Below are 17376 nucleotides of genomic sequence, written 5' to 3'. Positions count from 1 at the left end.
GTTACGGCTCCTGGGAGCCGTCACACATCGGGCCTCTCTGTTGTGCGGGCCAGCGAGCCGGCAGCCCGTCGGATCCAATCAGTGTTCGGCGGCCTCATTAAAACCCATCCCCGACTCACATCTGACACTTTAAAAGCGGTGCCCCTTCAGGAGGCTGCGGCGAGAAACCCAATTAGAGGGGCGAGGGGCAGACGGATCAATGCTTCATTAACGCTGGGGCGGGGGGGCTTTAGCCCTGATTAGATGAGCGCGGCGTAAGTTAACGGATCCCGCGGCGGAGACGTTTGGCGGCCGGGGTGATGATACGATTACAGCCCAGTGACGGCACCCACGATCCGAGAGGCGCCCCCCCCCCCCCCTTTTTTAATAAGGTCGGGGAGTCAAGTGGGGGGGCGGCGAAGGAGCCGCCGCCGCCGGGGCCCGGGCCCCTTTCGGGGTCGCCACGTCCATCACGGCGGGCGGATGGCCGGCCCCCCGCGTTAGTCAGTCAACAAGGGGCCCCCCAGGAAGCGATTACCACGCGGCCGCGCCGAGGCCGTTACGAGCTCGCCGTCTGTCGCGTTGTGTCTTTGGTCTGGGTGGGCGTCGTGTGTGGCTTGCCGGCGGCGTGCGGGTGGGCTGTTGTTGTGTCTGTTGTCGGTTATGTTTTCCCTCCGCTGGCGGAGCAGACGGGCGTGGCGGCCCCCCCCCCCCCCCGCTGGAGGAAGCGGCGGTTTGTAACCGTAGCGTGACTAACGAGCGAGGCGTGGCCAGATTCTGCCCGGCTGGATGTTGTCATTTTTGGCAGGAGGGGCAGAGGTGCTCAGGGATGGGGAGGGTGTGTGTGTCTGTGTGTGTGTGTGTGTGACTGTGTGTGTGTGTGTGTGTCTGTGTGTGTTTACGTGTGTGTGCGTGTGTGTCTGTATGGTGCGCGCTTGTGTGTGTCTGTGTGTGTTTGCCTGTGTTTGCGTCAATGTGTGCGTGCTTGTGTGTACGTGTGCGTGTGGGTATGTGTATGTGCAGGTTTGTGTGTATTTGTGTACATGTGTGTGTGTGTGTGTGTGTGCACGCTTGTGCGTTCGTGTGTGTGCTTTCGTGTGTGTCTGTGTCTACATGTGTGTGTGTGTGTGTCTGATTACGTGTGTGTTTGAGGGTGTGTGCGCGTGCATGTGTGTGTGTGTGTGTGTAGGAATGTGTGTGGGGCAGCTCCTACCTGCATGCTACAGCAGATGGTCTCTATGTTGTCCTGCTGTCTCGGTGTTCTGCAGCCAGGACAGTAGAGGCAGCATTCGCTGGCGTCTGTCGCGTATTCTCACAGTATTATTTGTCGTGACTTGTTTTAATTATTATGGTTATTATATTGTTGTTGTGGTCATCACTATTGCCGTCGCCACTGCTGCAAATGACAGCAGTAGTTTGGGGGGGGGGACACGGGGAGGGGAGAGATGGAGAAATGGATGCCTCTAGGTTCACACAGTCCACAGTAGCCTGGGATGAACCGATGTATTTCTAAGGCCGCCGACCGAGGCTGTTTGGGGTCTGTGTCTGTCTGTCTGTCTGTCTGTGTGTGTGTGTGTGTGTGTGTGTGTGTGTGTGTGTGTGTGTGTGTGTGTGTGTGTGTGTGTGTGTGTGTGTGTGTGTGTGTGTGTGTGTGTGTGTGTGTGTGTGTGTGTGTGCAGAGACCCTGACGAAATGCTTGAGGGTGATGGTGAGAATATGTAAGTGAGTAAGAGAGAGAGAGAGAGAGAGAGAGAGAGAGAGAGAGAGAGAGCTACAGAGTGCGGGTCTGTTTCCTCACCCGGGGGGCGTGTGCTCTCTCGTCTGCAGCTGACCTACTTGCCTCCCCCGTGGGGAGAGTGTGAATCCAAGGCCCTGGAGTCGGGCTACTTCCCGGCGTACAGCGTCACTGCCTGCAGGATCGACTGCGAGACCCGCTACATCGTGGAGAACTGCAACTGCAGGATGGTCCACATGCCAGGTGAGCCCCACTCAAAGGCCAGGTGAGCCCCCCTCCGCCCCCCCCCCCCCCCCCCCCCCCCCCCCCCCCCCACAACTAACAGGTGAGCCCCCCCCCCCCCCCTCAACCCGCTATGTGAGCCCCCCACAAATGCCAGGTGACCCCCAATCACATGACAGGTGAGACCCCCACAACTGACAGGTCAGCCCCCCCCCCCGCGCTATGTGAGCCCCCCATAACATGACAGTTGAGCCCCCCCTTAGAAGACAGGTGAGACCCTGTCACATGCCAAGTGAGCCCCCCTCAAAGCCCCGAACACCTGACAGGTAAGCCCCCCCACACCTGGCAGATGAGCCCCCCTTGCATCAAAAGGTTCTGCGGTTCATGCTCGCCCTAAATCCTAAATTGAGCCATCATTCCAAATCTCAGCGAGGTCAGAACAGAGCCCTCCGATCGACCCGATAAACACTGGCACTACCGTTGTTCTGTCTGCGCCCCCATCATCGTTTCATCCTAAAATCTCCCGTCTGTTGAGGGCCTTCGAGCTCGGCCCTGAAAGAGCTTCACCGACGAGACAAACGGCTAAGTGGACGGGGAAAGGGATGGTAGCGTGAATGTGTTGTGCTTCACTCCGATACTGTCGAACCACCTCTAACACGGGGAAGCAGTCCTCGCCCTTTCCCTCAACACCACAACAACGGAACAAACCCATGGACTGGTGGATTCGGAGCTTGGCTCTCGTATTGACAGAGCGATCCGCTGAACAGAGGTTTCGAAGCAATGTTTGCAGTATTTCTGTCCAATCGAAACGAGGCGGAACCTCTTATTGAGCGCACCCAGGCAAACACTGGGGCTGGCATTTATGGGGCATGCACACACATACACACACACACACTCACGCACACACACCAACCACACACCTAGACACAACCACATGTATACTATACATAGCCACACACACACACACAACCACACACACACACAACCACACACACACACACACACACACACACACACAACCACTCACACACATACACGAAACTACACATGCACACACACAACCAAACACACACACACAACCACCACACACACACACACACACAACTACACACACACACAACCAAACACACACACACAACCACACACACACACACACACACACACAACTGCACACACACACACACACACAATGCAGCAACAAAATCGTGTTGGAGATTGGGAGTTGGGAGTGTTGTCGGGGACAGGCCATTGTGCTTGTACACATCACGTGATGCATGGCCCCCCTGCGGGGTGTATGGGGGTCTTCGATACGGCTCCTGGACTCATTTAACTGTTTGTTTGTACTCGCCGTAAAGAAAGCTCATTGATTAATGCGAGTTCTCCCCCTGCTCCTAACCTCCTCCAGGAGACGCCAGTTACTGCACACCGGAGCAGTATAAAGACTGCGCTGAACCGGCCCTCGGTGAGTACACACGCTGTGCGCACGCGTGCACGCACACAACTCACACACACACACACACACACACACACACACACACACACACACACACACACAAACATAACCACACACACATTAAAACACACACACACAAACACAACCACACACTCACATAAAAACACACACACACACACACACACACACACACACACACACACACACACGTACATCAACGTCCGTTCCACGTATTTAAGTAAGCAGAATAAATCAAGCTATTTTGACCGGCAGGCATGTTGATGCAATGACGGCCGTCGCGATGTGAATGAGGTCTCCCGATGTGCAGTGTACACCAGATGAGGGGGGTATTACACACAGGATGTCCTGCAGTCCTTAACCTGCGGGCTGCTTGAGTGCTGCGTGGCATGCTGACATGAGGGACCAGTTGAAGAGCACATTTATCTCGGCGAAGTCCTGCAGAAGCCCACTTAGAGAAGGTATGACGGCAGGACAGTCTGGGCTTCCGGGGGCGATCGCATACTTACACTATACACAGAGGTTTAAATTGCTGGATTCTTAGGGTTTGGTCCACTTCATATACAGCAGGCTAGCTCTGGGGTGAATTTCATTTTGTACGGTTTGCAGAAACATGTTGTGTTACAGGATTTTCAGATGAAGGAAAGGTGTTTATACTTTTAACCGTAATACATCAAATCACTTGTCCAAGGGAATCTGTGTGTCTCAATTCTCTTCTGCGTAAAAAAGCATGAGAGCATGTCTTCATGGTTAGATGAAAAAAAATACTGACAGGTGGTTGGATGAATGATCAGACAGACAGAAACAGAGGGACAGACAGACAGATAGACAGACAGAAGGCGGGGGTTCAATCGGATGGGAAGTGGGCCGAAAAAGAAACAGGTTTTGCAAGACTGTTTATTTTGAAGATGATTCCATAGAGTGCTCATCTGTGGGGGCACTTGTCCTTCTGATCCAACTTATTAAGTTTCCTTCATATTCCACTTTATTGATCTTTATTTATCTTTATCATCTTTATTCTTCCCACCCGTTGCTTCACAGCAGTGCGAGCTGAGAGTCCCATGAATATCAGATGTGATGGCTTCATTGAGAGATTATCGAAATGTAATTTAGTGTGTGTGTGTGTGTGTGTGTGTGTGTGTGTGTGTGTGTGTGTGTGTGTGTGTGTGTGAGATTGTGTGTGCGTGCGTGCGTCTGGTCAGGTCAAGCGGTCCATCCTTGTGGAATTCAGTGGACTCATTCTCCTCCACAAATATCGAGTCTGTCCTCCACAAATGGCCACCCTCTGTCCTCCTCGCAGCAGCCAAATCTTTTTTTATGAAACCACAACATGGCCAATCACATCGCTCGGTTCTCCACAGCGCACCGGCCTCTGTAAATGCTAGATTTTGTTTGGCCCTCACCTTGATATGGATTGTGAGTTACTTCTAAAGGAGGGTTCACATTTTTCAAGGAACTGACATTGGAACCCGGCCACCTGCTGAGAAACCAGGCGGGAAACTCACCTCCGCTCCAATCCTCAGTCCATTTCAAAGCTCTGAGCCACTGCTTTCCCCCGATCACAGAGAGCCACTCACGCTGTGGCGTTTATTTCAGATAACCTTCCTTCGCCCGCCTCCCCTCGCTAGTGTTTTGTTCGCGGGCTCTCTTCATCCGTCTTGCTTTTTCCATCGAACATTCCCTCCGTAATCGTCTTTGTTTTCGGAGCGATGAGGAATCACAACGTTCCGTCTGTGACGCTCACTCAAAGACACTGGCATGTTGCACTCAACGTTACATTCAATGAAATGGAATGAAGTTGCGGTCGAATTAGAGAACTTAAATTGGCTGCTGTTTCGTTTGCCCCCCAGCTGTCAGGCCGTGTGTGTTTTTTCTGCGTCTCGGATTGTGTTTTTTAATTGACGGCGCTCTGAACTGACGCTTTCGTTGTCTCCGATTGTACTGCGATTGTATTGTTGTTAAAAGTAATTTACATATAAACAATATAGGGGGAACATTGGTGAAATCCATCCTTTTGAATTCACAGACAATTTTCTGATGCATGCCAAGCAGCTCCAACGTGTCTGCTGTGTGACGAGTTTTCAAAACGTTAATTGGAATTCCAAACACCGAAAAGTACCGCAATACATCGTAGGAAGCGCGTGTGCCTTAATGCCTGTTTCTGTGGACACCAACGCCGTGAAAACGATCATCTGGCTGTTATGAATAAACAAATCTAAAATATACACGGATGCTTAATGGTGCTTTAGAGAACGCCGATTCCCTGTAAACAGGCTCATTGGCAGTGTGAGCAACATAGTTTGTATGGTCTTTATTTCAAGCGTATTTATAGTGTGTGGTGCAGAAGCTCAGTGACTAATGTACGGTAGACTGTTAGGAGTAAAAGCGGGTAAACACAGGGAATCTAATTGTCTTCTTTACCCACTCTACCTTAATAAAAACAAAAACAAGTCTGTCTATTTATTCTACCCTCTCTCCCACTCTCTAACCGAATGCATTAAACACTCATCAAGGGTGGAAATGTTATCTAGAGGGCCTGGGAGAGAAACAGCATTTGGGCTATTTATGTGTTGAGTGTTAAAGCAAAGACATAGAGTTAAGAAGACATCATTTACCCCCCCTCCCACACACACACAAACCCACACACGTAACCAAGGAGACATGAAGCCCCCCCCCCCTCCCTGTGCAATTACGTGACTGTGCGTCGCCTTGGGTTATTAGATCACAGTAGGAGGGGTGTGTTTGTGTGTGTCTGTCTGTCTCTGTGTGTGTGTGTGTGTGTGTGTCTGTTTGTGTATGTGTGGGTCCGTCTCCGTGTGTGTGTGTGTGTGTGTGTGTGTGTGTCTGTCTCCTTGTGTGTGTGTGTGTGTGTCTGTCTCCTTGTGTGTGTGTGTGTGTGTGTCCGTCTCCGTGTGTTTGTGTGTGTGTGTGTGCGTGTCCGTCTCCGTGTGTTTGTGTGTGTGCGTGTCCGTCTCTGTGTGTGTGTGTGTGTGTGCGTGTGTCCGTCTCCGTGTGTGTGTGTATCTGTGTCCGCCTGCATGTGTTTGTGTGTGTGTGCGTGTCCATCTCCGTGTGTGTGTGCATGTGTGTGCGTGCGTCCATCTCCATGTGTGTGTATGTGTGCGTGTCCGTCTGTGTGTGTGTGTGTGTGTGTATGTGCGTCCATCTCCATGCATGTGTGTGTGTGTGTGTGTGTGTGTGTGTGTGTGCGTGTCCGTCTGTGTGTGTGTATGTGCGTCCATCTCCGTGTGTGTGTGCATGTCCGTCTGTGTGTGTGTGCGTGTCCATCTGTGTGTGTGTGCCCTCCGCTCATCCGTTTACCGGCAGCTCGCTGTACCCCGGAGCAGCGCGCACATTGGCCGACTGCGCTGTGGAAGGGTGCGTTTGTTGGGGTGTGTGTGCGTGCGTGTGTGTGTGTGTGTGTGGGCGAAAGGATGCCCAACAGCGTTAACATTAGCGCCAGCGTCATTAGTTCTGCTCTGTTCTGCTCTGTTCTGTTCGGTTCTGCTCTGTTCTGTTCTGTTCTGCTCTGTTCTGCTCTGTTCTGCTCTGCTCTGTTCTGTTCTGCTCTGTTCGGCTCTGTTCGGCTCTGTTCGGCTCTGTTCGGCTCTGTTCTGCTCTGTTCTGTTCGGTTCTGCTTCTTTAGTTGTGTTTGTGTATGTGTAAGTTTAAGTGTATGTGTAGGTCTGTGTGTGTGTATGGGCAGGCGTTTTTGTGTATAAATGTGCGTGTGCAGGTTTGTATATGCGCGTGTGTGTGTGTGCATGTGCAAGAGTGCGTGCACGTGTGCGTGTTTTTGTACTTGTGTGTGTGTGTGTGTGTGTGTGTGTGCGCGTGCATGTGTAAGTGCGTGTGTGTTTGTGTGTGCGTATGTTTTTATGTGTGCGCGTGTGTATGTGTGCATGTGTGCGCCAGTGTGTTTGTGTTTGTGTGTCCCTGCGTGGGAGCCTGCGTGACAGAGTGTGATACATACATTCATAAAGAAAGTCCCTGGATGCTTTCCACCTTCCCAGCCAGACACAACAACATCATCTGTGTCCTCGTCCCCGCCGAGACAAGGCCCCCCCCGGGCGAGGGTTACAGTGACGCCGTTGTGTTCCTAAAGCCTTTAATCACAGTTCGTCTCGTGGGGCTGCAGTTGCACAGCCCGTAAAATATATATGACACCCGCTGACCCCGAGCCCCCGAAAGGCAGAGAAAAACTCCCTTAATTAGCCAGGGGGAAGACCTTGGGAACCTGGTGAGACAGCTCTTCTGTCTCCCCGCCCAGACCGGGGACTAACGCCGCCCCCTCTCCCCCTCGCACGCTCTCGCCCCCTCTCTCCCTGTCCCCCTCTCCCCCTCGCACGCTCTCGCCCCCTCTCTCCCTGTCCCCCTCTCTCCCTCGCACGCTCTCGCCCCCTCTCTCCCTGTCCCCCTCTCTCCCTGTCCCCCTCTCTCCCTCGCACGCTCTCGCCCCCTCTCTCCCTGTCCCCCTCTCTCCCTGTCCCCCTCTCTCCCTGTCCCCCTCTCTCCCTGTCCCCCTCTCTCCCTTTCTCTCTCCCCCCTCTCCCTCTCCTACCCTCTGCCCCTCTCTCTCTCTCTCTCTCTCTCTCTCTCTCTCTCTCTCTCTCCCTATCTCTCTTCCCATCCCTGTCTCTCTCCCCGCCTCTCCCTCTCCTCCCCTCTCTCCCTCTTTCCCTGTCCCCTTCCCCCTCTCTCTCTCGCCCCGTCTCTCCCCCTCCCTCTCCCCTCTCTTACTCTCTCCCCCTCCCTCTCCCCTCTCTTACTCTCTCCCCCTCCCTCTCCCCTCTCTCTCTCCTTCCCCCTCTCTTTCCCTCTCCTCCTCCCCTCTCTCCCCTCTCTTACTCTCGCCCTCTTCCTCTCTCCTCCCCTCTCCCCCTCCCTCTTCCCTCTCTTACTCTCTCCCTCTCCGTCTCTCCCCCTCCCTCTTCCCTCTCTTACTCTCTCCCTCTCCCCTCTCTCCCTCTCTCTCTCCTTCCCCCTCTCTTTCCCTCTACTCCTCCCCTCTCTCCCCTCTCTTACTCTCGCCCTCTTCCTCTCTCCTCCCCTCTCCCCCTCCCTCTTCCCTCTCTTACTCTCTCCCTCTCCGTCTCTCCCCCTCCCTCTTCCCTCTCTTACTCTCTCCCTCTCCCCCTCTCCCCGACCCTCTCCCCCACTGCAGCCAAGCTGTCTGCGTCAGAGAGCGGTAACTGCATGTGTCGGACGCCGTGCAACATGACGCGTTACAACAAGGAGCTGTCCATGGTGAAGATCCCCAGCAAGACCTCCGCCCGCTACCTGGAGAAGAGGTTCAACAAGTCTGAGAAGTACATCACGTAAGAGGTCCCGCCCACTGCCTGCCGACCGTGCCCTCTGATTCGACGTGACCTGAAACATGACTGTGATGGAGGTGATGTCGTCGTATGTCACTTCAGCCTGACTCTGGAGCTAGAGTTGGGTTAGGTAGGGTTTGTTTGTGACCGGAAGGTTGCTAGCTTGATCCCCGGTTCCTCCTAGCTGAGTGTTGAAGTCTCCCTGAGCAAGGCACCTCACCCTAACTGCTCCTGACGAGCTGGCTGTCGCCTTGCATGGTTGACTTCGCCGTGAATGGTTGTAAGTCGCTTTGGACCAAAGCGTCTGCTAAATGACCTGAATGTAAATGAGTGGTTTATTCCACTAATACCACAGTTGCCAAGAATGATTAAATCTAAGTTACTTTCTTCTATGACCTAAGAGTTTATATCTTTCGACTAAAGCAGCTGAAGTGAAACTATTCTTCAGCGGAGCGTATCGTTTCTGTGTTGTCAAGGAAACATCTGGTCGATAGTTGTGTTTAGGAGTGATGGATTCGTGGCGCATTGATTTTCCAACTGTTAAAAGGCAGAGTTGACTCGTTTTCGGAAAACAACGCACACCTTCTGAACGTTATCGACCCATCAGGACCACGTATTCAGAAAAACTGTTGTATAATATCATTATATAAATAATAGATAAGGTTAGGATTATTATCGTAACCATAATGGTTATAAAGGTCATGCTGTATTGTACGGTAGCTATAGCAGAGTCTCTTATAGACACATGAGCTCCAGGACCGAGCAGGAGATCGAGCTGTAGCTTGACCCCCGGACCCTGGCCTGACCCCCTGACCCCTGGCCTGACCCCCTGACCCTTGGCCTGACCCCCTGACCCCTGTCCTGACCCCTGACCTGACCCCCTGCTGTGTGTGGCGTTCCACAGGGACAACATCCTGGTTCTGGACGTGTTCTTCGAGGCTCTGAACTACGAGACCATCGAGCAGAAGAAGGCTTATGAGGTCGCTGGCTTACTAGGTTAGTTATTCCCCTTGGCCTAAACCCCCCACCCCCACCCTGCACCTCCAGCACCACCCCTTACCTCCACCTCCACCTCCCCCAACACCCACAACTCCCCTCCAACCCCCCACGTCCACCTCCTACCTCCACCTTCACCACTCACCTCCAGCCCCCACACCTCCATCACCTACCTCCACCACTCACCTCCAGCCCCCAAAACCTCCATCTCCTACCTCCACCACCCACCTCCACCTCTTACCTCCACCTCCCAGCTCCATCCATCTCATTTCTGTATTTCTCGTTCTGTTCTTCCTCCCCTCCTTCACTCCTTTATAGTTGTGCGGTTCATTCTTCCTCTAATCCAGCGCCTTGTGTTCTCCTCGTGTTCTCCTCGTGTTCTCCGCGTGTTCTCCGCGTGTTCTCATATGTTCCTCTTCTGTCCACCAGGGGACATCGGGGGTCAGATGGGGCTGTTCATCGGCGCCAGCATCCTCACCATCCTGGAGCTCTTTGACTACGCTTACGAGGTCAGTGCTTCAACGCACACACTCCCCTGACACACACACAGACACAGAGAGACACACACACAGACACACACAGACACAGAGAGAGACACACACACACACACAGACACAGAGAGAGACACACACACACACACACACGCAAAACGCTCCTAAATCTGACTGACTGACTCACTGACTGACTCTTCCTCGTTGTGCCCTTTTCCTCAAACGCGTCACGTCACTCCCCTCACACTCGCAGGGAGGTCCGTTTGATTCCGAGACACGGGCTAATGCCAGGTGCCCACGCATGTGCACACACACAACGCACACACACCGCGGGTCCGCCCACCGTACACACACACACACCGCACACACACACACACACCGCAATCACACCGCAAGTACGCACGCAGCATCAATCTTCCCAGAGCAACTTCCCTTCCGCTTCGGGCTCTGACAGTTTGCGGTTTAGTTCGCCGTTTCCTTTTCAGCGAGAGGCCGTACAAACTGTCGGCGAGCTGACAGCCTGGACAATGGGCTTCTAATTAAAGGGACATGATTTCCCCCTCAAAGCCCGGCCTCTGACTGACAGTCCCCATTGAAGGAGCTCCACTTTACACCACCCGGCTCAACTGCCTCCCGGCGCAGTGCTTATTGTACCGTTTAGATTTATTTTACTTTCCTTCACCAAAAACAATGTAATTGTCGCGTTCCCCCGGGTTATTGAAAACAGACCTACAGGGGGAGGGGGTGGGGTTTGGGGGGGAGGTGAATGTCTTCCACTGAAGTTATTCGCAATTAGGGGGCGATCCTGCAGTTTAATTAGTTCCAGCCTTCGCCACTAATTAATACTCATGCTTTATGGTGGCACTTTGATGGACATCTCACACACACACACACACACACACACACACACACACACACACACACACACACACACACACACACACACACACACACACACACACACACACACACACAACCACACATACTAACCAACACACCTCTCTTGTTTTCCGGTCCAGGTGCTGAAGGACAGGCTAATGGACTTGCTGGGCAGCGATGAGGAGGACGAGAATCATGCAGAAGATGTGGTAAGATCATTCTCTCACTCTCGCTCCCTCTATCTCTCTCGCTCTCTCGCTCTCTCGCTCTCTCTCGCTCTCCCTCTCGCTCTCCCTCTCGCTCTCTCTGTCTCTTTCCCCCTCTCTCTCTTTCATTTCTGTAGTTCTGTAGATAGTTATAAACGCTAGTATTAATGGCTTTTAAACAACAACTGTAGACAAAAATATTTCCTGGAATAAACCATGTTCCAGGCATTAACCCTGTGCGGTCTAGCATTGCCTGACCACACAGGTAGTTTTATTGTTGTTTGTGTAACAATTGCTTAGTGTAGGAGTTAGTTTAGACTGTTGTAAGAGAGAGCAGGATTTAGAACCCAAAAAACCTCCCTTCCCTCTCTGCTCCCTCCCTCCCTGCGTCTCTCCACCAATGAGAAGTGCTTCATTACAGCGTGTGATTGGCGGGAAGAACGGATTCCCTGACCCAATCAGGGAGCAGCTGCATTGATTGCCTCACACAGTGGCAGAGGCCCACTCCACTTGACACAGTTATCATCACAGTTGATTTCACTCCCTAATAACTCACGGATGGCGTTTTGTCTGGCTAGACCGCCAGACAAAACGCTCCTAAATCGTACGGACAGCCCTGTTAACCTCGTGAACTCAACGAGAGTACCCCCTGGCCGCGCCGGTGGTTCACCGGGGCCGAGCGCGTACCATTAAGGCCCAGTCCTTACCGCAGTGACCGGGGTTCGATTCCCGTCCGTGGTCCTTTGCTGCGTGTCTTAACTTCCTGTCTTCCTCAATCCACAATAAAAAAAGGATAAAACCTTCCAAAATAAATCTTAAAGGTTACATAATTTATGCCACCAGCTGTGAGTGGATTAGCCGTTAAAAGCCGTTTCGAAAATCGGCCTATTCTGCCATAACAAGTGGGCGTGTCCACGTAGACGTGTGCTGGATAGATCAGTCGACCAGCCTACCCAGTGGACTGTAGTCAACGTTGCTCGTCATCTATCCATCCGTACACCTAGGTGGACACGCCCACTTGTGATGTCAGAACAGACAGATTTTCTAAACAGCTTTTAACAGCTAATCCACTCACACCTGGTGGTACCAAAGAAACAAGAGTACCTTACGATCATATTGGAAACCGCACGACGTCTGGACGCATAGGATCCGATCCTACCCAGCATCCTCTCTGTCTACCCCCCCCCCCCTCCCCAGAGTTCCTGCGACCCCCTACCAAACCACTCGGAGTCCATCAGCCACACGGTGAGCGTGCCCCTGCAGACCACCCTGGCCACCCTGGAGGAGATCGCCTGCTGAGGGGTCGCGACCGGGGGGTGGTGCCACCGCCGCCGACGGCGGAGGAGGAGGAGGAGGAGGAGGAGGAGGAGGAGGAGGACGAGGTGGAGGAGGAGGAGGAGGAGGAGGACGAGGACGAGGAGGAGGAGGAGGAGGTGGAGGAGGACGAGGTGGAGGAGGAGGAGGAGGAGGAGGTGGGGGTGGCGGGGGCGGCGGGAAAGGAGGTGACCTCCACCGGAACTCACTGTACCTCACTAGAGCCGGGAGGGGGTTCCATCAGGAGGAGACGCACCCGGAGATAGGGGCAGGGGGGGGGGGGGGGGAGGAGGAGGAGGGGAGCGATGAAGGTGGTTCTGGTCCCGGGACATTGCCGAGGACGGAAGGATCCGGAACGTGCGCTGCTCTCTTCCTCGAGGGCGTGCAGGCGAGGAGGTGCCCTCCTCTTCCTCTTCCGGGCTCCGGAGGGAACGGATGTGTGGCTCTGCACACACATGCACACACTTACACACACACTCCAGCACATGAACACACATGTGCACATACCCACACATACACAAACACACACTTGCATACACACACACACACACACACGCGCACACACACACAGACACACACTCGTGCATACACTCATGCATACACAAACACAGACACACACTAACGTACATACGTGCATACATACGCACACACACACCGATCCACCTTCACATGCACACACACAAATTGCCAGAGAAACGGCGAGACAGACGGACTGAAACACAGACTCTGCCTGCGGGGCCGTCCTTGGCAGGGGAGCTTCTCATCCCCGTAAAAAAAAATCAAACAAAACACAAAACAACGGTTTTCATGCAAGTCACTCACTGCCAAATGTACTGTACCATAACGGTTTCGTATTGTCTGACCCCGCATGTGGCCTCTTCAAGATTCATTCTCTCGCTCTTTTTATCTACGGTTTATGGCTCTCTCTGTTTCTCTTTATCTCCCCTGTCTCTTTCTCTCTGTCTCTCCCTCTTTCTGTCTCCATGTCTCCGACTCTATCTCCCTTTCTCAGTCCCCCTCTCTCTGTCTCCCTCTTTCGCTCTCTGTCTCCCTACCTCAGTCTCTCTCTCTCTCCCTATCTCTGTCTCCCTCTTTCTCTCTTTGTCCCCCTCCCTCAATCTCTCTGTCTCTCTCTCTCTCTGTCTCTCTGTCTCTGTCTCTCCCTCGCTCTCCCTCTCTGTCTCTTTGTCTCAGTCTTTTCTGATGCTGACTGCTGACAGGACTGCACTGTTGTGTTCCCAGTACATGTTTCCATTCTACATGCGCTGAAATAAACATGTGCCCCATTTGCAGCTTTCCCCGGCAGAGCCCATCACTGAGCAGGCCCCCACGAGTTCAGAATGTACAGACGGGACAGTATTTATTTATTTATTTATTGGGTTTACTTATTTATTTCCATTTTTGCGTTACTGACGTTAGTGGTTAACTGATGAAATGTGTGTCTTTGTTCGCTCATTATTTTTGGAAAACCAAGCCAATTAGTGCAGTAAAATGCTGCGTGGAGCGCAACAGTCCCGGTTTTTTGATTTGCGTTGCTCTTGAGGACTGTGTGGGGACAGAGAGGCGGTATGACGTGTCTTAATAATGAGTGTTGATGCTGGGCCAATTATCCTCACCGCATCAGGCTTTCATTCATCAAGGAAAGTGTTAACTAAAATGAATACGTACGATTCCCTGCTCCCCGCGGTTTGCGCACAAGCGGACTACAAACAAACACTGGGTCTGTGGGCGAAGGGAAACACAGACTGCTGTGTTATGGTGTAAATATCAGTCTCCTACTTTGAAAAAATACAAAAAAGAAAAGGCAGCATTCCCAACATGAGCAGGTCAAGTCCCGTCTCCTCCTGGGCGGAGCTCTGAGCAGCACGCTGGCCAATCAGGCGGGGTGATGAAGGAGCACCAGGACACACTGTTTGAACCGAATCTACAAACACCCTCCATTTCCAACACTTCAGTTCACTTAGTGCTGCTTCTCGCCAGCGCCATTTGGTTAAAAACAGGATTCTTCTCTCATTTTTGTCCTCCACAGACCAAATTAAAGTAAGACGGCGAGAGCGAGAGAGAGTATCGCACCCCTCGTTAGATTGAGAAACCAGGGATGCTCGGCGTGCATCAAAATTTCGGTAATTAAAATAATTTCAAACCTGGCCTACGGCTGCAGTCGTAAGAAAGTTTTGAGAAAAAGTAATGGCCACAGTGGAAAAGTCTTTATAAGCTTTTTTTTTATAAAAAAACACTACAATCTTTAAAGAAGAATAAAGGGCACAGCAACGTGGCAGTGGTGGTGTCACCTATAGCCTCGAGACACTCCTCACCTTCGCACCGGGATGAAATCCATGGAACAGAATTGTACAAATTAAAAGCGTGTGCACAGGTTATGTCGTCTTCGAGAAGGCTGACTGCAAAAGGCACTGCAAAAGGCACTGCAAAAGGTTGAACGCCTTGTTAAATATCACATTTTTCTTCTTGTTGGTTGTTTTATTTACAGTATAACCCAGCTTTTTTTTACACACCAGACACACCAATATCTCTGTTTGGAACTCCCAAGTTAAAGCTTGTTTTCAGAAAGTGTTTGGCTCTTACAGTGAAGGGCCAAGCGGGATTTGGTTTGGACCATGTTCTCCATGGTTGTTTTAGCATGGTCGCTACATCACAGGTGAATGAGTCCGCTTTTTGTGTTTGGTTGATCTGCTGTCGCTGTGTTTGACCTGATGATGGTGAGGCTACAGACCGGCCCTGAGTTGACCTGGCCTCTATGGAGAAAGCACTAAGGAACTCCTGGCTTTACATCAGCTGTCGGGCTGGCTGTTTCTCCATTCCTGGGAGCCTTGAGTCTTAACGTTTTATTTTAGGTTTGTTTCTTGTATTTTCTTTTGCTTCGGTTGTTACTGCAGAGCAGCGTTTTTTTCTCATCGTGTGATGAAACATTGAGTATGTGTTTTTAATGTGGAAACTATTAAATGAAAAGTCTTATTTTGCAGCTTTGCCGTGTCCTGTCTTGTGATGCCTGTGCCCACGCAGAAACGAGTCACAGTCACAAATAAAAGAAGGAAGATAACTTCTTTCAACTGTCTGCTAGCATCAGCTGTGGCCTAAAGTGCTGTTTTTCCAACACCATTTCCCAGCGAGCTGACCTGAGCCGACCTGGTTCGCAGAGGGAAAATGTGCCCAACCTTATCTTGTCAACTCTGATTATATTCCAGTCAAAGGATTGGATTAAACTTGAGACCTCCTGCGGGCACCGTGAACAGTGCAAATTTAAAAGAGGCTTGTTTGGAAGCTTTGCTATTTGGTAAGCGACTTTTAAGGGTAATTCGTTCGTGATTCAGACGTGCCTCTATTGGGATAACCGGATTCACCAGTTTGTGATTTTGTTATCCTAAGCGAGTACAGATAAGTTGTCATTAAGGAGCGGGAAGGAGTCAGGCATCTTGCCCAAGGATTCCTACTAAATGGGCTTTGGACATTGAGAATCCAACTCCGGGCTGGCAATTGTGCTCCCATGTGCTCTTATTGAAGGCAATTGGGTCTTTCTGTCTCCCAAAGTGTCTGCAGCGGAGTGGAGTCTAATCCGTTCCAGCAGATCCTTCCTACCTTCCCAGCCTTAGTCCGGTCCGGCGTGGCCTTTTATCCATTAGGACACCGCATGGCTTTTAAGGTTTCACATTAGACGTCCTGAGGCGACGCCAGCCTCTGTTCCCAAGCCGATGTTACAGAGCATCGCTAGGATTATGTGCTCTCATTTACGATGCTGTGTGTGTACCTCTTGAGAGAGAGGGGGAGAGCAATAAGGAGAGAGAGAGAGGTTGAGAGAGAGAGAGCACTAAGTAGAGCGAGAGCCAAGGAGAGAGAGAGATCTAAGGAGAGAGAAAGAGAGAGGGAGAAGGAGAGAGAGAGTGAGCTATGGAGAGAGAATTAAGCAGAGAGGAAGATCTAAGGACACAGAGTAAGAGAGGGGGAGAGAGAGATTGAGAGAGAGATAAGGAGAGAAAGATATAAAACGCATTCACCAGTTAAATATGACTGGGAGGATTATGGATAGTGAATTTAATTGTACTATGTGTTAATGCGATTCCATCCGTGTCGTTTTTAATTAGTGTATTTAGTATGTTGAGCGAGTACTTGAAATGTGTGCGTGTGTGTGAGAGAGAGAGTGTGTGTCTTATTCAGGGAGCTACAGCTGCACCTCACGACTCCACCAGTTCATTGCTGTTTCCGAGGCAGAGTTTGAGTTGGAGCGCCATCCTATGCTTCTAGTGTGTGTGTGTGTGCGTGTGTCAGTGTGTGTTAGCGTGTGTGAGTCTGAGGCTTGTCTGTCAGTGAGTGTGTGCTTGCCCTGTTCATTATTCATGGTTCATATCCCCTAGCCTCTGGATCATGATTTGGATAAGGACCACTGCTCCTCCATCAGCCAATCAGCATGCAGCAGGGGGCACAGACCATTTAAGGTGAGGATGGGAGTGGCCTAGCTCATAGCTATCATTTACTCTCCAAACCTCAGCCCACTTGATAATGACTCCCCTGATATTCCTCTGAAATTAGAGAGAAAGGCTTTTGACGATGGAAAAGGATTTGTTACGTCCAATTAAATGTCAAGGGCAATCAGATATAATGGTGAGCAGAACATGACACACAGCTGGGGTGGCAAAATATTATTATTCCGTTTTATACTCTTGCTCGTTGGCCTGGAAGGCCTGCAATATTGCGTCGGTTTGGTTTTCAAAATTTAAGTTATTTCAAAGCAGCATCAATATTAGTTATTAAACTG

General features: G+C 51.5%; 2 protein-coding genes across 2 annotated transcripts in view; both read left to right on the top strand.

Moving 5' to 3' along the window:
- The window catches only part of asic2 (acid-sensing (proton-gated) ion channel 2), a 259822-nt gene extending 247176 nt beyond the window's left edge, over positions 1-12646 (top strand). The window contains exons 7-13 of the mRNA XM_060068249.1: positions 1703-1957; positions 3342-3398; positions 8572-8725; positions 9627-9718; positions 10148-10227; positions 11229-11297; positions 12492-12646. Coding sequence (XP_059924232.1) covers positions 1703-1957; positions 3342-3398; positions 8572-8725; positions 9627-9718; positions 10148-10227; positions 11229-11297; positions 12492-12593 — 809 coding nt within the window. The 3' untranslated portion in view covers positions 12594-12646. The remainder of the gene's footprint in view (positions 1-1702; positions 1958-3341; positions 3399-8571; positions 8726-9626; positions 9719-10147; positions 10228-11228; positions 11298-12491) is intronic.
- ubtf (upstream binding transcription factor) overlaps positions 1-15586 on the top strand; it is a 302966-nt gene extending 287380 nt beyond the window's left edge. The window contains exon 20 of the mRNA XM_060069937.1: positions 12707-15586. Within this exon, the coding sequence (XP_059925920.1) occupies positions 12707-12874 (168 nt within the window). The 3' untranslated portion in view covers positions 12875-15586. The remainder of the gene's footprint in view (positions 1-12706) is intronic.
- The last annotated feature ends 1790 nt before the right edge of the window (positions 15587-17376 follow it).

Source organism: Gadus macrocephalus, chromosome 2 (assembly GCF_031168955.1).
Source record: "Gadus macrocephalus chromosome 2, ASM3116895v1".
Classification (NCBI taxonomy): Eukaryota; Metazoa; Chordata; class Actinopteri; order Gadiformes; family Gadidae; genus Gadus; species Gadus macrocephalus.
This window is presented reverse-complemented; position numbering and strand designations above follow the sequence as displayed.